Source organism: Micropterus dolomieu, linkage group LG01, assembly GCF_021292245.1.
Source record: "Micropterus dolomieu isolate WLL.071019.BEF.003 ecotype Adirondacks linkage group LG01, ASM2129224v1, whole genome shotgun sequence".
In the NCBI taxonomy this organism is placed as follows: domain Eukaryota; kingdom Metazoa; phylum Chordata; class Actinopteri; order Centrarchiformes; family Centrarchidae; genus Micropterus; species Micropterus dolomieu.
Genome location: NC_060150.1, coordinates 46,489,945 through 46,510,360, shown reverse-complemented (window position 1 = coordinate 46,510,360; position 20,416 = coordinate 46,489,945). Strand labels below are relative to the sequence as shown.

The window sequence follows — 20,416 nt, the reverse complement described above, 5'->3', positions numbered from 1 at the left end:
CTGTCCCTCCTGCAGGTGAAGTATAAGGAGAGTTTCGACAGACTCTTAAAGGGCCAGAGGCCTCGTTACAACCCACTGGACTGTCTCTCCTTCAAACACACTCAAGCTGCTGCTGCTCTGGCCAGTCAGGTGAGTCAATCTCGCGGTCACATGATCTTTTCAGCGCTCTATGATGAACAGCTTACTATAGTTTATGGCATCACAGCTTTATTTTTTTTTATCATCACGTCGTAATGCAGCTGTCAGGTGGACCACCACTCAAGATCTGAGCAGCTCACTAATCCAGTTATTAATGCAAGAAATTTTCAAATCACATCCATTTTTGTTCAGGATTTGATTTTTCCAACAGCGTACTAGATCTTGAGTTTGATTCTTTTGCGTTGGATGTGAGAGTGTAACCTAATTTCACCACACAGGAGACTTTTGAAAACAGTAAATGCTTCACCACAGAAAATAAATGTGATGTAGCAGAAATATATCTTTAACAGTTCAGTATTTCAAGCAACGATGCAAATTGATCCTCGTGGAAATGATGGTATGGTTTCACAAACAGTCCACCGTAATCTCCAGTGTACATGAGATGTAGTTAATTTTCTTGAACACACAGTTTTTTTTGTTGTTCTTTGGTCTTTTTAGGACGATGTTCCCTATTTGTAATACATGGGTCTGGTTTCTGGATGAGGGAAGAAGGGAAAGTAACACAAAGAAGGAAAAAAGACTAAAACTGAGACTACCTTGATTTAGTTAACACAGACTGTACATCTCTAAAGAACTTTTAGATGCCATTTTCACACAGAACAAGAACTTTTTATATATTGTAGTGGTATAAAGGGATCACTTCTCAGACAGTGTGGACGCTTTTATCCAAAGCGACTTCCACTTGAGGAACATACAAGCTTCAATAAAGTAAAAGATCTGCAAGTAACAACAGAAACAGAGCTAATAAGGTATACTGCATCAATTAAATAAATACCAAGGGGAAGAAATGACAGTTAACAAATGGACAAGAGAATTTTAAGGGGATAGAAGAGCACAGGAAGTCTTTGGATGCACATTTGGGCACCGGACTAGTTGTTTTTAGACAGACAGCTAGTCAGTCTAAAGTGTTTACTGTCTCAGGGTCTTTACTTCTGAGGATTTATCAGTAAAAACTAAACTTCTTCTTGGAGCTGGAGGTGAAGTTCAGATCATGTTGTTCTGATGCTCAGGGGACAGTTTGGTTTCACCTTTAGCTTTTGATTTGACGTGTTCAGTCGGAGCAGGCGAGTCCTCAGCCGACAGAACGCGCAGACAAACAGGACGAAGTTTCTGTGGTGAAGCAGCAACAACATCAACAAGATCAAAGTGAAAATCACTGTGGTTTTAATCATCACTTTAACTTCCAGATTTCTTATTAAGATTCAACAGAAGAGAATATTCAGATTTTGTCTCCTCCAGTTCACCTGAAGACATTTATGTTGTGTTTTTTTCAAGCGTCGGGATAAACGAGTCCAAGGGGAACAAACTGTTTCTGTGTGTCTCATTCACTTTGACTCTAAAGCTCTCGTCTGTTGTGTGGGCGTAACCATGGCAACCTTTTGTAAGGCAAACGGAGAGGGATTGTAGGATGAGAGCTGGAGAAGTTGAAGAGGTTGCACACACACAATGGACACCCACGTACACACAGACACACACACACATACGCTACATGCAGTCACACACATGCAGAGATACTGAGCAAACATACACACACGTGTAAAAATGCACGTAAAGATGGACCCAGCAACTGATGTACCGTGCAAACACACACACAGATGAAGCCATGGTTCAGTTTTAGTCCGCTTGCTGCCCACACAGCCACAGAAAAGAGCCTGTCCACTTCACAACGTTACGTAACAGCTTGTTGTGCTGAACGCTGCTCGTTCACTCAGAGCTGCTTTTTTCGGAAAAGCCTCTTACCGAACAAGAGACCCTCCGCATCACGATGCACAGGCAGGTTTCTGAATGCAGGTTCTCAGTAAAAAAAAAGTGGCTTCATGTGAAATGGATTCTGGCACCAAATCAGCGAAGAAAAACTTCAAAGAGATGCGGATGTGTGCGGAAACTGAATGAAGAGGGAAGGGACATTTGTTGAGCTGTGTCCGCAGACTGCAAAGGAAAACGGCCCTGAAGGGGTTTGTGATGTTTTTTTAGCCTGTAGGACTGCTCGCCGCCGTCATTAACTGGAGCCAGGAAATCCTAATTTTAGCAAAGATGGAGGAGGAAGCTAGAGGCAGCTACCATGCCTGAGTGTGATAGGCTGTCAAGTAAACATGCACCACAACATAAAGTACTAAAGTAAGACTGAATATCTCTGCTAAAGAAGCTGATTTGTTAACACTTCTTCTGTCCTCCAGGTGAAATACAAGACCAACCAGAACCAGAAACCAGAAGGTTCTTCAGACCTGCCGAACCTCCTGCAGCTGGAACACGTTCTGCACGCCAGCAAGCTGCAGAGTAATGTACGACACCATCATTCACCTGTATAACATGTACTGGACTTCTACAGCTGTACAAGTCCAGGTTAGGCAGATAAAGTGTGTGATCAAGCTGTTAATGTAGTGTGTGTGTGTGTGTGTGTGTGTCTTCAGGTGGAGTATAAGAAGAAGTACGAGCAGACGAAGGCTCAGTACCACGTCCCTCTGGACACGGCTGAACAGCTCCACCACAAGGAGAACGCGGTGCTGCACAGCCAGGTTACCCTCAGTGCTGCTGCCTTTTCTTTTTCCTTCTGACGTTCTCTTTTTTCAATCAGTAAACAAATGTCAACAAATGTGTTTGTGGTTTCAGGTGAAGTACAGAGAGGAGTATGAGAAGAACAAAGGTCGCTCTCAGATGGAGTTTGGAGACACTCAGACGTACAAAGTGTCTAAAGAAGCGCAGAAGATGCAAAGCGAGGTGAAACACTCTCTCAGCGCAGAGTATCTCGGCCCTCTGATGCAAACTAGTGAAATATGGGCGTCTAGGAGATTATAATAGTCAAAGAGTGTGTTTCTATACCTTTACACTTGTTCAGCATGTTTTGCGTCTCTGTTTGTGCTCCAGCCATGTTCAGCGGGGCTTTTCTTGAGTTAGAGGCGACTTAAGTGCTTTTGTTTTCTTATTTCTTAACTGGAAAGACATGAAGGCTGTTCTGAAAACTGCTTTGGGAAAGAAACATGCAACACAAATACAAAGATCATGTATCATCAGCTTACCTTAACTCAATTATTTAAGGAGGCTCCATAAATCATTTTCTTTATTAGAACTTGTTTATTTACATAGAAGTAAAGAATATATGCTGATTAAGATGTTAACACAAACATCCAAAGCTAAAACACATTTGTGTTTCTTCCTACGCGAGTGATTTGATGGCAGGTTGTATTATTGCAGAGATAATTCACACTACATTTTACTCTCTCTCTCTCTCTCTCTCTCTCTCTCTCTCTCTCTCTGCTGTTTGTCTGCATGTCTCTCTTTCTCAGAAAGAGTATCGGAGGGACTACGAGGAGCAGATGAAGGGCAAAGCAATGACTGATGTAGACCAAACACCTGGATACCTGACAGCCTGCCATGCTAGCAGCCTGCTGAGCGAGGTAACACACACACACGCATTTTAAATATGTTTTTCTCCAACCCGTTCAAACAGCAATAAGAATATTCAGTATTAAATGATATGTGAATATCAAGTACCTCTACTGCTCTATGATGTCTTAATGCATTAAATAAAGTCAAAATGATGAAAACCTTTACCATTCATTCATTCTCTAAGCCTCTGTCTCTCTGTAGAAGACGTACAGGAAGGACCTGGAGCAGGAGGTGAAGGGGCGGGGCTTATCCGGCATTGGGCTGGAGGAAACACCTGAGCTGCTGAGGGTTAAAAATGCCAATCAGATACTGAACGAGGTAAAACTCACACCAGACATACACACACAAGTGATGTGGCTTTAACCTGAGTGTTGATGTGTAATGTCGGTGGTGTGTGTGTCTGCCATATACAGAAGGAGTACCGCAGGGATTTAGAGAGGGAGATCGTGGGTAAAGGCATGGAGCTGAGCGCAGACGTCCTCGAGATACAAAGAGCCACGAGAGCCTCAGAGATCCAGAGCCAGGTAACTGTGTGTGTCTGTGTGTGTGCTGTATATCAGTACAAAAGTTGTAAATTTCAATCAGTGGCATTAATTGTCAATCAAATCATATTTTTTGCGAGCTGTTTTCTGTGTGAAAGGTAACTTGTTTAGCTGATCTTTTAGTTATATGTTTACCCTTGACAATAATACCATTCCAGTCTGGAGGGCCTGGAAATATAATTTAAAAGATTTTGTTTATCAAATTAGCACAAATGTGTCTGGAGAATTCTTTAATGTTGGTTGTTCTACAGTCGTTGACTCAAACTCCACATATCCTGCCAAGAGTTTGTTTTTAATGGGTACAATGCAGATGTTTTAATAATAGAGTGAAAATACATCAGCGCATGCTGGATGACATAAAAAGTAAATAAAGGATGTAATTATTGCTGTATGAAAGAAAGTTGTCATAAAGCAACAGCAGTGATGGCAGCTCCAGATGTCTTCAGATCATCCATCACACTCATTACAAATCAGCTGATGGCGTGTGTCTGTGTGTCACAGAGGTCCTACAAGAAGCAGGTCAGAGAAAACTCATACGGGACGGTTACAGATACTCCTGAACTGCTGCACGCCTCCTACCTCAAAGACGTCTACAGCCAGGTGCGTGAGCCGGCAGGGTGAACCTGGGTGGGAAGTGAAAAAGAGAGCGTTACTCTCAGCGGAGCTCCCCTTCTTCTAACTCGTTCCCTTTCTACTCACAGAAGAAGTACAAGGACGAAGCCAAGCGTCTGAAGGGAAGCTACAGTCAGGTTTCAGAAACCCCAGAGATGGAGAGAGTCAAAGCCAACCAGAGACACATCAGCTCTGTGAGCACACACACTTTCAGAGATAACTCTAGTCCCGTCCAAACACAGCTTGATAATCTTCTGTTCCGGGTTTAAAAAGTCCCGCGTTGCCCTTTGATGCGTACGAACTCAGTGTTTTCAAAGCAGCTCTCTGTCGCCCTCTAGCTGCGGTACTGCTGGGACTCCAAGCTGATGAGAGGCCTGATGTCTTCAGTCACAGAGACGCCAGAGATCGTGCTCGCCAGAGAGAACGCCAAGAAGATCAGCAATGTACGTATACGTTAGTCCTGCACAAAGTGAGCTTTGCAGGACGTGGTGGTAGATATAGTCAGTAGTATTTTCTTCAAAACCTTTGAGTGGCAAAAGGATCAGGAGAGTCTTGAGAAGTTCTGAAAGCTCAACAGCTGACCAAGACATCATGAAGTTACTGATGAACAGATGTAAAACGCTGCTGTGCTGCTTCTTTAAAAGCTGTAACCAGCAGCTGGTCCTTCGCTCTGTTCAGGTCCAGTACAGAGAGGAAGTGGGTCGTGGCACCGCTGTCATGGACACACCTGAGATGGAGCGAGTCCGACGCAACCAGGAGAACATCAGCTCAGTAAGGACGCACACACACACAGTAATGATCCTGAAACAGATGAGTGGTAAAGAGCAGCGTAATAATGTGCGGTGGTTCTGAGTTCAGTTTATCTGGAGGTTGTGTGAACGAGGGGAGTGTGTAAACGAGGGGAGTGTGTAAACGAGGGGAGTGTGTGTTGGTACTAATGGGTGGGTGCTGTCAAGAGGAAGTGATGGAGTTGGGATTGGCAAAGTGCGTGTGGATACAGAAGCAGTTCAGTGAATGAATAAAACGATAAATGAGCAAGGACTTTGTGTGTGTGCGTGTTTTGCAATGTCATTAGCAACTGTTAGCTGACTGTGCAGAACAATCGTCCATTCACACACGCGGTCCAGCTCTGGTGCCACGGTGACCAGGCCAGGTCACTGTTGGCAGCTTTTCCACCACTCGATCTCTAATGAGTTCATGGCAGTATTGTTTTCTCTGTGGTGTGTGTGTGTTGGGAGGGGGGGGGGCAATAGGCCTTTTCACAGCAGACATTTTGTCTTGTCGTAGCAGGAAAAGCACAGCTGTAGATTTAAAAACAAATGCTTCCTATTGAGGTTTAGAGCATGCTGCGTCACTGTCATGGCTTTACTGGGTCAGTGGGAATGGTTCTACTTGTGCTTTTCCTGCTATTACAAAGTCTAAATGTCAGCTGTGAAAAGGGACATATGTAGCACTGGCATAGTGGGATCATCAGTGAGTATCCAGGACACCAATAACACCAACAACAACAAGACTTACAGACTAGGCTGGATTACTAAACGGGCAGGCAACTGTCAGAGGCCCAGACCCTTTTTATAGTAAATTCATTAATCGAAATGCTACATTACTGTGAAAAAATACAGCTCCTACAGGAGTAATAATAATAAACTTTATTTACAGAACACTTATTAAAACAAACTTCATAAGAGAGCACCGTGAGAGATTACATGACATACCACAGTGAATAATAAAATACTGCACATGAGGGGCAATGTAAAATAATAACTAAATTAAATAAACTAAATAACTAAATAAAATATAACATTAAAATAGGCAGGATTAAAAAAAATAAAAGAATAAAAACTGTAAAATAAGCAGGTGGTTCAGATAAAATCAGGATATGCTTGCAGATAAAAGTGCATTTTTAGACGAGACTTAAAATAAGACACTCACTCAGACTAATTTCCAGGGGCAGGTCGTTCCACAGCCTCGGGGCCCTGACAGGAAAAAGCTAGGTCCCCAGCTGTGATGTGATCATACCTCTGGTGGTAGAGTGTCACAGAGACAGATAACTGATGCATGTAAGAACTGTGAACACGAAGAAGAGAAATAGGAACAATTTATTTCCTTTCAGTGAACCGGAATCATTTCACTATCACTCTTATGTCAGGAGCATTAAACGATTCCCACCTATGGGTCTGATGTCACCCTCTTCACGCATATGCTGCGTTCCAGTCGCAGTCGGAGGTCAGAATTTCCGTGAACAAAAAACATGGCTGACAGTGACAAACTGATTTTTCTTTGTCAAGTGTGCACACAAGTGAACCCTCAGCAGTACCCTTGGTGTTAATTAAAAAGATGTTTTAATAAAAAACATGCGGTACTTGTTAACTGTGTTCCCGTCGAGCTACATCGGTTTGTGAACTCCAAAGTCACTGAATGTTGTATATTTCCTGATGTTTTCCTGAATAACATTTGTGCAGAGAAGATGAGTTTGAGAGATTGTTTACCGTAACCAGCTACCTAATAACATTGGTGACATATGTTGATCATTTTACATACAGAACAGATTTTACTATATGAAAGCATGTAATATTTTAATTAAATGCAGCCAAACGTTGCCTTTCAGTTGATGGTTTATCTTTAACAATGTGATCTTCCATGGGTGCTGCCATTCATGAAGTCAGGGAAGATGGATCTGTCCCAAGTTTAAAAGTAGGAACTCTTGACCTTGAGTGACCTTCAGTTATGTTTTTATTAGTTGGAGGTCGGCAACAAGCAACACAGCAACATGTGTGCAGCTCACACTCTTTCTACTGGCTCAAGGAGAAGGAACAGACATAATCATTTTAATAATATCTGTCTTCCCACCAGGTCAAGTACAAGCAGAGTGCAGTGAAGGCCTCCAGTGTCGGAGTGACTCCAGAACTGGAGAGAGTCAGACAGAACCAGGAGAACATCAGCTCGGCAAGACACACACACACACACACACACACACACACATGTTTCTCAGTGTAATATCATGTGTAACATCACGTGTGTGTGTGTGTGTAAACAGGTGAGGTACCAGCGCGGGCTGCAGGAGATGAGGGGGCGGAGCTGCTGCGAGCTGGACACACCTGAGTACAGGCGTGTCAGGAAGTCACAGGACTCGGTCTCCATGGTAGCGGCCTGGTTGCAGTGGCTCCTGCCTTTGCTGATAACATGAGTGGCGTGGCACCATGGGTGGGACTGACGCACCGCTACTAACAGCAACCAGCAGACAGCTCGGAGGACGGCTGTGTGTGTGTGTGTGTGTGTGTGTGTGTGTGCGCGTGTGTGTTGGAGGTCCTCAGGTGGACCTGAATCCAGAGACTTTTGGGGACTCAAAGCTGCTTTCTGACAGGTTCATTGGTTTTGTTTTGTAAAATTTAGCGTGGATGTAGTCAACAGAAATAGAAAGTTAAACCTGAAAGTGTGTGGTCCAGCCAGCATAAACAGGACGCTCTGCTGAACAGCAGTGTTGTGCTGGTTAAACTCTATTTGACCTCTGACTGATGGATGTGGTCAGGCGTGTGCTTAATAGCACCTGTAACCACATCCAATTATCCTGGTCCCAGTCCACTGGAGCCTTTAAGACGAGTGGGTGGGAGTGATGACTCAGCAGCAGAGGAGGAGAGATGCCTCTTGGTTGCAGTGAGTAAGTCTGATCAGAAGCTGTATAACTCAGATTGTTTTCGCCTGCAGTTTATACTGTCAGTACATTCATACCCACACTGTTTACCAGTAACAAAATCCATGTCCGCCTGTGCTTACTGTTTTAAATGAAATTTGGAATCTGCAGCAAAACAAGTTTTCAGACCAGAAGACCTGGAGAGGTACAAAGGCCTAAGAGCGTATGCACGTGTGTGTGTGTGTGTGTGTGTGTTAATAATAAAAGATTTAAAAAACATTTCCTTTGTGTGTTTTATTTGCTCACTGACCATGTGCACCCTGACCTGTGTGAGTGTGTGTGTGATATCTAACATGTGTATTAACTCTTTAAATGCATCATTTCCATTATATTGAGCTGTGTGTGTGTGTGTGTGTGTGTGTGTGTGTGTGTGTGTGTGTTTATCCCCTCCAACAGGCGAAGTACCATGAGGACTTTGAACGGGCGCGCGGCCGAGGCTGTACGCCAGGTATGGACGATCCCAGCATGGAGCGCTACCAGAGGGCCAATCAGATGATAGCAGAGGCGGGATACAGCAAAGGGATCCACCCCCAGGGGATGGAGCTGGACAGACGACCAGGAGGCATCATCGTAGGTCAGTGACCTCGACCTCGAACTGGGGTTAATTTACTCTTTATCAAACTCAGCACTTCCTGCAAACAGGATGTTTCACAGTCTTTTGGGTGCACGCAAGTAAATGTAGGAAATGGAAATCTTATTGTTTCCACCCAAAATGCTGCCACAAAAACGTTTTAAAAGTGACGGGCAGTGGTGGACAAAGTACATTTACTCAAATACTGGACTAATACAAATTAGGGGTATTTGTATTTACTTAAATATTTTCTTTACTTTCTATTTCTACTCCACATCTCAGAGGGAAATATTGTACGTTTTGCTTCACTACATTTATCTTACAACTTCAGGTACTCGTTACTTTACAAAGTAAGATGTTTACGCACAAAACTTACGAATAGTTAAAAAAACTATGACGTTTTGTTAAATTTATCTACCCAACAGTTTATACAAAACAAGTACAGCTGAAACAAGTAGTTGATTGACAGAAATGTAATTGGCAACTATTTTGATGATTGTTTTTAAATTTTGTTTGTCATGTCAGCAACGCCTGAAAAACATAATCATACTAATGTTTTTTACTTTGAGTCAAGTAGAATTTTTAGTGGAGTATTATCAAGGTTATCTGTACTTTTGCTCAAGTACAGGGTTTGTGTGCTTCGTCCACTCCGTCATGCTGATATCTAGAGACAGCTTTTCACTTTGATGAGAGATAATATCACAAACTGGCTGTTAACACTGTTCTTGTTGCAGGTTTTCTTTATTTTATTATGTTTCTGTTTTGAGTTGGGTTTTTTTTGCTGACCTGCTGCAAAATAATTTCCTCATGTGTGACAGTAAGAGAGGAGGGAATATACCACCTGAACAACTGGAAGGAAAGTTATGGGATTAAATCATATTTAAAAACATTAGCCTAATTAATCTGAAAGTAAGACGGACGTAACAATCAAATCACTAATAACTTTTCTCTCTGCGCTGCTCTCTGGATTTTCAGGTTGTTTTTGATGTGATGTTTTTTACCTTTACTGTTTGTAGGCAACAGATCCAGGCTCCAGCTTTTGTGGTTTTAGCTCTTGTTCTTTGATAATTAACAGCTCACAAACTGCAAAATACTGCCTGACATTTTCTCAGGTGACAAAAATCAGTGTTTTCTGATTGCCCTGATATGAAGAGCTGCACGTGTTTTTTAGTTGTGACAGGTGAACACATTTTGGATTATCACAGTCCATGTAGACATAGTCAGTGTTCTTCAAATGAGCTTTCCCTCCTCTCTGAAGACCTGAAGGTGTGGAGGACAGACCCCGGCTCCATCTTTGACTTTGACCCTCTGGAGGACAACATCCAGTCTAAGAGCCTGCGCAGGATGTCTGGTATTTCACCTGACTCCCCTCTTTCTACTAAAATAGCACGTCTGCCAGTTGCTGCTGGAGGAAAAAACACATTTTGAGGCTATAATTTCCCACAACGAAGGCAGAAGATGTTGTCGTGTTTGCATGAAACTGATCTTGTGCCACCTGTTTTAATCAACACCAGTGTGGAAGCTCCTTCGTCTCTCGTTGTTCACATGTTTCCTACAAGTGTGTGCTTCTGCAATAATTAGGTTGTATTTCCAAACACAAATCCCACGTGCAGTGAATGGATCTCCTAACAAGTCCTGTATGTGTCTCACAGCCTGATGTCTCCTGTTCCTCCGTTGTTGTCCAGAAACTATTAAAACCCATCAGGGAGCCTCACTGCTGCACTGGGTCACATGTTTTTTCAGCACCGTGAACACACACACTGTAGTTTATTTTGACTCAGTCCCACACACACCGTCCTGCTGCCTGCACACTCACTAGAGCGCCACATGTGGATTCATCCACCACTGAAAATAGTCCCCAACAAATGCACCACCTGTTTGAGTAACATTTGTTAAAACTACAGTGAGCAGCTGTTTAAGCAATTTAAACTGAGCCTTTTACTTTTTAATGAATCTATATATTTGTGAGTTGTTTTTAAAGATTTATATATTTTATAGTAACCAGTGGGCTTGGAGCTGAACGCCACAGACAGGAAGTCAGGAAGTGTTGAGAGACGCATTTTTTCAGAACACATTTTTGAGTTTGGTCTTTTAATTAACAGCAACATACACGTATCTGTGTTTGCTCTCGTTCTCTCTCTTCGTTGACTCACTTTTTTTTCTTGTTTTTTTTTCTTCCTCTCCTTGTTTTCTGTCTGTGCTGTCATTATTTCTGTCCTGTGCCGCCTCCTGGTGGTGGCTGCCTGTCAGAGCGGGCCGACAGCAGACTGAGCAGGCAGTCTCTCACCCACAGCCAGGCTCAGTCTGTCAGCTCGCTGACCTCTGACCTCTGGGATCGCAGCAGCACCGACACTCCTGGTATCTTTACTCATGTTGTCTTTCTCACTTAGACACACACTAGCAGGATGAAGCCTCTGACGGAGACGAACACTCGCATGTGTTTGTGTTTTCCATGTTGATTGAAGTGCTGAAGAAACACTGACTAACTCACCGTCTTCTTACAGGTTGTGTTGTTTGAATCACATACTTGTCTTTTCCCTAACATTCACGGTGTGGTCACAGCAGAGGAGGCTCTTCAGGTGTCAAACTATTCTATCAAGGCTTTTTAAACTCACTCATTCTCTCTTCCTCCGTCTGTCTGTGTTTTTCTTTGCCTCTCGCTCAGCTCCTGTCCTTCCTGGAGCGTATCATCAGGGCGTCCAGATGCAGCCGCAGCAGCAGTATCACGGCTACATGCACCAGACCAGCATGTCGTCCGTCAGATCTGTCACCTCCCCGCCGCACTCAGCCTCGATGGTACGTTCCTGCTCAAAACGATTTTCACGTAGCCGTCTTTGGCTGAATTGGCTGAACATTTTATTTTTGGATCCCATCACCAGTTTCACCCTGATTAGTTGTTTACTGGTGCATTTTGCTGATCGCTGCTTTCATTCACCATATCAGGAGCTGTATTTTGCAAAGATCCACTGGCATTGCTGAAACAAAATCTCTACTCTATCTTCAGATGCTTCGATCTCTCATTACTCTGTCACGTCTGAAAGCCCTCTGATCATGTAGCTTTTCTATTAAGTGACCACAAAGACATTTTAATAAACCACACTGTCACCCTGCAACATATCTCATTTGAAAGGACTGACAGCTACCAAGCTCCTCACCGAAATGTTTTACAACGTTAAACAAGACCTATTTGTCGGGTAGCATTGATCACAGAGCCTTCCTGTAACACACTTACCGCTGCCATAAACATTTGCTGAGCTCCTTTTCTTCGCTCACCTTCCTCTGCAGAAAAGCATCAACCACCACTAAAATCTGTGTGTGGTATTCATCCCTCACAATTTTATTAGCCAGTACTTTAAAACTTGACTGCATTAGAAAAAAGTATGCGCACATATAAGGACATAGGACAGCTGATTCACCCCCACTGTCTTTTTTTTGTGAAAATCACAAAGACCGTCGGCTCATGGTTGGTGCCACCAGGGACCAGACCAGACCAGACCTCACACAGGAAAGTTGGTACTTACTCTGCAAACACAAACCCAATCTTGCTGACACTCAGTCAGCGTTCCAGCTCATCCTTAAGGTGTTGGATGGGGTTGAGATCATGATCTGTGCAGGACGGTCAAGTTCTTCCACACCAAACTGGGAAACCATGTCTTTATGGAGCTGGCTTTGTACACGGGGGCCTCGTTATATTGAAGGAGACAAACTGTTGACACAAAGTTGCAAGCGTAGTATTGTGTAATAAATGTTTGTTTGCTGCAGCGTTAAGATTTCCTCTCATTGCAAAGTACGTGGACGGGTTCATGACAAAATAAAAGTGGGATCACAGTCCACAAATGACCACATGTCACAGTCTAACCTCTCACTGTCCCTTCGTGTTGTTTGCAGCGTGTTTACCGGGCGTTGTATGACTATGCGGCTCAGGACCACGACGAGGTCTCGTTCAGGGACGGCGATGTCATCGTCAACGCTCAGCCCATCGACGAGGGCTGGATGTACGGCACCGTGCAGCGAACCGGCAAGTCTGGCATGCTGCCGGCAAATTACGTGGAGTGTTGCAACTAAAGGAAAGAGGGAGGTAGAGAGAGGAGACGGAGGTCAGGAGGTGGTAAAATGTAAAGAATAAAATCACTGTTATAACATCAGCGGTTGGTGATGTTCTTTGCATTTCAGGGATCATTTACATGTTTAATGTTTCTCCTTCCTGTGGAAAACAAATGTAGACAAAGTGACGTTGAATCCAGATGTTCAAAGATGTCAGTCATTGAGTATCAAAAACATCATCTTTTAAAAACAGCATGCAACAAATAAAAGTGAGCAGTTTCCACTTCCACAGGAGCAGGAAGTAGACCAGAATGCAAAGCAGAGTGTGTTATGATTAAGGGAGATGGTCTAGACATTTATTTTTCCGTCCATTTTCCCACCTTTAATCAAAAACCAGTTCCTGCTTCTTCTCTGGGTAATATTGAAATGTTTTCTGGGAAACGTAGGCAATCCCTCACTAAAGCGGTAGATAAGGCTTTCTGAGGGAAAGTGGATTCACCCCATACAAGGACAATTAAAACGATAAATTACAGAAAATCTACTGGAATACACAGGACATCACACGCTGCTGATAACCAAGTGAGATTTTCTAATGTTAAAGAGGAAAGGAAAGAAGGTATAAATCTAGCATGCTGTCGATAAGTTAGTCAAATTTTACAATTGGAGGAAGGACATATGAAGAAAGAAGGTATGAGAGATTGGAAGCATCTGTAATTTATGTGAATGACCTGCAACAAGTTAGACTTAGACCACTCAGATTTCAGCAATTTGACCAGAAGATTAACAGCTGAAATAAGTAAGTGAACAAAACAAAAACATTTCAGTCTGATTATTATCAGACTAGGCTTCATACTAGTTTGAAATATAAGTCTGGTGATATTCTAAATTTTTCCTCTTGTCATTAAGCCTGACAAATTAAAAGACAAAACCAGCAATGAATGGATCTTCTAAAAAGTCCTGTGTGAACTACTGATTTCTCTTTTGCCCCAAATACTCACTAGAGCACCACATGTGGATTCATCCACCGCTGAAAATAGTTCCCAACAAATGCTCTATTTCCTCCTGTTTGTTTGTTTGTGAGCAGCTGTTTTAGGAAATTACTAAACCTGAGACTATATATTACATCTTCAGTAGGAACCAGTGGACACATTGTTGGCTTTGTTTTTTTGATTTTTTGACAATAAGAAAATATTGAATAACACCGGAATAATCCTTTAAAGATGGCGGAGGAAACGGAGAAAAGCAGAGGAAGGAAACACATTAGGATCTATCTGTAAGAAATGAGTTTGAGAACAAGGAAGTGGGAGAGAGAGAAGTTCCTTTTTTGTAGGGGGGGGGGGACGATGCAACCAAAGGAAAGAGGGAGGACAGAGGAGAAGAAGTTCATTTTTAGAAGTCTCTCTAGTTTAATCTTTTATTTATCCAGAGTTTTACTTCATGTTCAGGTGAGTGTAGTTTAGTTTTTGACTTCTGCTATAATCTATGGAAAGACAGAAAGACCACACGGCACAGCTTCAGTTACAAACAGCAACACTAACGTCTGTGTTTTGTAAAGGACTTAACTAACACACTGTGTCTTTATGTTCCTCCTATCAAAATGATTTGTTTTTATTTTATTTAACTCTGTGCTGTCCAGATAATTTAACCTCCACGTGCAGTTTATATGGACAGAAATCTGAACAGACTGTGTGAGTACGTTTGTCGCAGACTATTTTGATACACGGGCTCCATGTCTATGTTTTTGGAAAGCTATATTTTACTCTTCCACCTGTATGTATCCAGTGAGTTGTGTGTTTTTAAGGTTTGTTGTCTTGCTGTGTGGATTGCATCCCGATCATGTGTTGAATAAAAACTTGGAGAGCATTTTGTATTCTGTATGGTTGATTTCATAAATACTAGATGCAATAGAATATAATTTACTGAGTATTCATATGTTAACTTGTGTTGATTCTTGGAAGAAGCACTTGTTTATTTTCACGCATTGAATATGTTTTTTTGTTGCTTCTAATGTCACCATTGTAAAGTTTTGAGTTAGTTTGTATGTCATCACAGGTTATACTAAGTTTATTTACATATTTTTTGGAATTATATATCACTCAATCAGTTATGTTTTTTTTCCATATGACAATTGCAATTGTTACATGTGGTAGAAATAAAAAATTGTCAACAGATATGTGGTTCTCCTTTTAATCAAAATGCATATACAATTATATTACATATTAAACTTAGAATTGCACTAATATATTCATATATAAACAAGATTTACTTGAGAAATTAAATCAATTACGGACATTTAATAAATAAAAATAAATTATGAGGCCTGATCTGTTATATTTACAAACATATACATATGTAGATAGACCTTTAAAAGCATCAGAAATAATATCTGAGATATATATTATATATAATTTGTGTTTTAATTCATGTACTAGATCTCTCAGTTAGTTAGTTCCAGTCCTCTCTTTTGAAATTTGATGCAGGAACCCAACTTTGTTTTATGTCTGAAACATATTTCTTACATATATCAGTCTGTTTTAGAGTAAAAGGGGAAATTTAAATGATAGGCTACATGTTGGCGACAGTCTTTGAGCAGTTGTCATGAAATATAATAAAGGTATTTTTAAAATTCTGCTTTTCCAGGCAGTCTACATTTCTGGTGTTGTGTGTTCATATAAAATTGTCCTTTTCTTTCATTAACAACAATAGAATAAAGGTTTCACAAATCTGAAACTGTGTTTAAAATAAACCTTTGCCTCTCTGGGACAATTAAGTATTAGTATTTTATCTGGATCTAGTTTAATTTGCTCTACATTTTAAAACAAACAAACAAACATATCAATTGCCCTTTTATTAAATTACAACTAGAGTAAAGGTTTCACAAGTCTGAAATTGTGTTTTAAAGACACTTTGGCCCCTCTGGTATAATCTCACCAGATCTGATAGCTGTAGGTAGTAGTTATTGATCTGGATCTAGTTTAATGTGGTCTACATGTAAAAAAAACAAAAGAGAATAGAAAACAGTGAAATCATGTCACAAATCAGAAACTGTGTTTAAATAAACCTTAGCCTCTGTGGGACAACTTAGTCCAAATTTAAAAGCTCTAGGCATTTATTTCTGGTTTAATGTGGTCTACATGTAAAAAAAACCCCCCAAAAACAGGGAAATCACCCATTTTAGCATTTTTTCACAAATCTTAAACTGTGTTTTAAAGAGACATACTGGTTTTTGATCTGGACCTCATAGACTGTATATAAAAAGGTTTACCTTAACTTCCTCCTTAAGCTTCTCCTTAAGCTTCTCCTTAACTTTCTCCTTAAGCTTCTCCTTAAGCTTCTCCTTAACTTTCTCCTTAACTTTCTCCTTAAGCTTCTCCTTAACTTTGCCGAATCGGAGCGTCGTCAACGCCTACTAGTGAGCGTCTTTTGCGCATGCGCACCTATAATTGTAACGGAAGCGGCACTGCGGCGCTCACGGCTCGGCTCTCTGACCGACACTTGAATGAAAACGCACTGATTTCGATTTAAAAAATGATGAAGTTTCTACCTAAACTGCTGCTGCTACTGCTGTTAGCCTTCCCGGCGACTATCCTTATCAAAGGTAAGGCTCTGATACGGCTGCTCAACAGGAGGGACAGTGTTTAATCAGCGTTAGCTACTAATGCTACTAGTGTTAGCTGTAAGAAAAGAGGAAGGCCGATCTCCATGACATGTGCTAACTGAGAGTATAACTGTGCTTAAAACAATGACTCGTCACTCTTTAGAGGCATGTCTGAAGTATTTGCCTGTAACGTTTATTTATATGAATGTTTAGTTGGCAATATGTGATCAATAGTTAGCTACATGCACGCAATTAATCCGCCTGCCTAAACTGACGTGTCCTTACTGTCTGTTAGCCGTTAGCCCGGGAGCTACGTGGCTCTGCTAACGTGCTAACTGCCACTCAACAGCTTCCTGCAAACGTTTACAACTTAAACACATTTGAATAAAGTCTGAACTCTTCAGTAACTCTATATAAATCGACAGTAATCAATACACCCTGACAAAAGTTGGATTAGTTTGGCTAATTCCACATGTTAGTTGGCTAGCTAGCTGTAACAGCTAACGGCTCAGCTCAATATCACTGTTAATTTTTTAAATGGCAACTAACTTCATACAAGTCAATTTATAATTTAATTAAGTCCTTAAAACGTGTTATTTGTAAAATTGTTTTTTGATAGCGCCCTGGTACCAGATGGGCTTTAACATCAAAATGTTGGGAAGTATCAGTGAGTTTAGTTTATACACAAAACATTAACATACAAATACAGTCAAAAGTAATAATGCAGATTTGTGAAAAGGGACACCTCGGTAAGCTAGAAGCTTGTATATAGGAGCCCAGACACTAAGCAAAGAGTAGACATGTATTTGAAGTACAAACGTATTGTCTAGATAAATACTACACATAAATAATGCAGTAGTAATCAACAGTATCATTTCTAACCTTTTATACAGAAAACTGTAAGAGCTAAACTACCCAGTGGTCCCAAGAAACACCAGTCTAGCACTGGTTTAATAGGTAAAATACAATTGAGACTAGATGAGCTTTCACATAAAAGCGTTGATTTATCAATAAGTATATAGATTTAGTATGAATTTATTAAAGGATAGGTTCTTGAGCTGCATCATCTCATTTTCAAGAGGGTCCTATTTAAAGTATGTGCCAGAGGGGGCAGTTGTAGCCTACATGATTAATTCTCTTATTGGAGCTGTAGGTTATCTGGTATTTTCTGCAGATGTTGTGTGAAAAAACTTTTTTTTAAAGCTACATGGCTGAAACGTTTCTAAAGAAAAAACATATTCAGCCAAATATTTGAGCAAATTGTGTAAAAAATAAAAATGATGCACAGGACTTCTATTTTTTATTTATTTTTTTTTGTAATTGTGCAGTAGGAGTGGGCAATATGGATGAAACTCTCTGTCATGGTATATCTAATTGTGTACAACTATTTATGTATTACCTCATCATGGATGTCAGTGTTTTGCTGACGCAGTGAATTAAATGCTTGAGAAATCAAGGCACTTTCTCACAGCGTTAAAGCGTTGCTGCTCACTGAAGTGCAGCGTTGCCCGCATTGATCTTATTCACTGAGATATTAAAGAGAAAGCTACCAGAGTAAAACAGTGGGGGAAGATCTTAAGTATAACAATGTATATTTTCACTGAACCCTAAATGGGAGTGTAGATAAAAACTCATATTTAAAGCGACCTTTCATCTTTTACTGTGTGCAAAAGCTTTATGGGCGAGCATTTTTCACACATTTAATGCTCAACGTTATTTCAAATGTAGTTTATGTATAGTCTCAAGTTTATTAAGTACACCTGGCTAAAACTAAAGCAGTCTGATAAAACTGTCCTACAATAAATCCTCCCTTTCTAATGAAGTGCATAAAGTTCAGTTTTAACTGTTTCAGAGAGGTGTTGTTTCAACTACAGGGTCTGTTTAGAGGCTGGAGTTTGTGCTGTAGCTAGGTTTACCTGACACTTTGGCTCCTGTGAGTATGTCGGGCTACATTTAGTCAAAATGTGTAAAACAAGAAATCTACGTTTCTAATTGTTGTAACTGTGCGACAGTAAAAAAAGACATTTTATACAAAGACATGTAGTGGACAGAAATCCCATCCAGAAAATGTGAATCTGAGCTCAGCAGCTAACCGGGGGTTAAGTCCAGTCTTGGGCCTTTACAGCATGTCATCCCCTCTCTGTAATGTACATCAAAATAATAACAATATAATAAAATAAAGCTATATATATTAGGGGTGGGCGATATGGCCACAGTTTTCTATCACGGTAATATGCAACTCGACATAATGGTAACGGTACATATCACAGGAAGCCTGGCCCGAATATATAGCAGCAGTGTTTCCCCGGGGTCGACTGCTTGTCTTCTTGTGTGTGTATATAGATGTACAGTGGGTACGGAAAGTATTCAGACCCCTTTAAATTTTTCACTCTTTGTTTCATTGCAGCCATTTTCCAAAAATCAAAAAAGTTCATTTTATTTCTCAGTAATGTACACTCAGCACCCCATCTTGACAGAAAAAAACAGAAATGTAGAAATTTTTGCAAATTTATTAAAAAAGAAAAACTGAAATATCACATGGTCATAAGTATTCAGACCCTTTGCTCAGTATTTAGTAGAAGCACCCTTTTGATCTAATACAGCCGTGAGTCGTTTTGGGAAAGATGCAACAAGTTTTTCACATCTGGATTTGGGTATCCTCTGCCATTCCTCCTTGCAGATCCTCTCCAGTTCTGTCAGGTTGGATGGTAAACGTTGGTGGACAGCCATTTTCAGGTCTCTCCAGAGATGCTCAATTGGGTTTAAGTCAGGGCTCTGGCTGGGCCATTCAAGAACAGCCACGGAGTTGTTGTGAAGCCACTCCTTCGTTATTTTAGCGGTGCGCTTAAGGTCATTGTCTTGTTGGAAGGTAAACCTTCGGCCCAGTCTGAGGTCCAGAGCACTCTGGAAAAGGTTTTCGTCCAGGATATCCCTGTACTTGGCCGCATTCATCTTTCCCTCGATTGCAACCGGTCGTCCTGTCCCTGCAGCTGAAAAACACCCCCACAGCATGATGCTGCTACCACCATGCTTCACTGTTGAGACTGTATTGGACAGGTGATGAGCAGTGCCTGGTTTTCTCCACACATACCGCTTAGAATTAAGGCCAAAAAGTTCTATCTTGGTCTCATCAGACCAGAGGATCTTATTTATCACCATCTTGGAGTCCTTCAGGTGTTTTTTAGCAAACTCCATGCGGGCTTTCATGTGTCTTGCACTGAGGAGAGGCTTCCGTCGGGCCACTCTGCCATAAAGCCCCGACTGGTGGATTGCTGCAGTGATGGTTGACGTACTACAACTTTCTCCCATCTCCCGACTGCATCTCTGGAGCTCAGCCACAGTGACCTTTGGGTTCTTCTTTACCTCTCTCACCAAGGCTCTTCTCCCCCGATAGCTCAGTTTGGCCGGACGGCCAGCTCTAGGAAGGGTTCTGGTCGTCCCAAACGTCTTCCATTTGAGGATTATGGAGGCCACTGTGCTCTTAGGAACCTTAAGTGCAGCAGAAATTTTTTTGTAACCTTGGCCAGATCTGTGCCTTGCCACAATTCTGTCTCTGAGCTCTTCAGGCAGTTCCTTTGACCTCATGATTCTCATTTGCTCTGACATGCACTGTGAGCTGTAAGGTCTTATATAGACAGGTGTGTGGCTTTCCTAATCAAGTCCAATCAGTATAATCAAACACAGCTGGACTCAAATGAAGGTGTAGAACCATCTCAAGGATGATCAGAAGAAATAGACAGCACCTGAGTTAAATATGAGTGTCACGGCAAAGG

The 20,416-nt window shown here is 41.4% G+C and overlaps 3 protein-coding genes across 7 annotated transcripts in view; all 3 read left to right on the top strand.

The window, feature by feature from the left end:
* Positions 1–8,649, top strand: part of LOC123967828 (nebulin-like) — a 52,665-nt gene extending 44,016 nt beyond the window's left edge. For both annotated transcript variants that reach the window (XM_046044093.1, XM_046044103.1), the window contains 13 exons: positions 16–129; positions 2,376–2,480; positions 2,610–2,714; positions 2,809–2,916; positions 3,483–3,593; positions 3,787–3,903; positions 3,999–4,109; positions 4,629–4,727; positions 4,829–4,933; positions 5,078–5,182; positions 5,418–5,510; positions 7,593–7,685; positions 7,777–8,649. In XM_046044093.1, coding sequence (XP_045900049.1) covers positions 16–129; positions 2,376–2,480; positions 2,610–2,714; positions 2,809–2,916; positions 3,483–3,593; positions 3,787–3,903; positions 3,999–4,109; positions 4,629–4,727; positions 4,829–4,933; positions 5,078–5,182; positions 5,418–5,510; positions 7,593–7,685; positions 7,777–7,926 — 1,416 coding nt within the window. In that variant the 3' untranslated portion in view covers positions 7,927–8,649. The remainder of the gene's footprint in view (positions 1–15; positions 130–2,375; positions 2,481–2,609; positions 2,715–2,808; positions 2,917–3,482; positions 3,594–3,786; positions 3,904–3,998; positions 4,110–4,628; positions 4,728–4,828; positions 4,934–5,077; positions 5,183–5,417; positions 5,511–7,592; positions 7,686–7,776) is intronic.
* LOC123967839 (LIM zinc-binding domain-containing Nebulette-like) overlaps positions 1–14,908 on the top strand; it is a 117,682-nt gene extending 102,774 nt beyond the window's left edge. Inside the window, exons 5-8 of one of the 4 annotated variants that reach the window (XM_046044115.1) lie at positions 8,827–9,004; positions 11,667–11,797; positions 12,451–12,510; positions 12,890–14,908. In XM_046044115.1, coding sequence (XP_045900071.1) covers positions 8,827–9,004; positions 11,667–11,797; positions 12,451–12,510; positions 12,890–13,066 — 546 coding nt within the window. In that variant the 3' untranslated portion in view covers positions 13,067–14,908. Of the gene's footprint in view, positions 1–8,826; positions 9,005–10,259; positions 10,353–11,666; positions 11,798–12,450; positions 12,515–12,889 lie in introns of all 4 variants that reach the window. The other 3 variants (XM_046044144.1, XM_046044134.1, XM_046044125.1) reach the window with 3 other exon arrangements.
* Positions 14,909–18,891: 3,983 nt separating this feature from the next.
* Positions 18,892–20,416, top strand: part of LOC123983870 (laminin subunit alpha-1-like) — a 9,615-nt gene continuing 8,090 nt past the window's right edge. The window contains exon 1 of the mRNA XM_046070336.1: positions 18,892–18,900. Within this exon, the coding sequence (XP_045926292.1) occupies positions 18,892–18,900 (9 nt within the window). The remainder of the gene's footprint in view (positions 18,901–20,416) is intronic.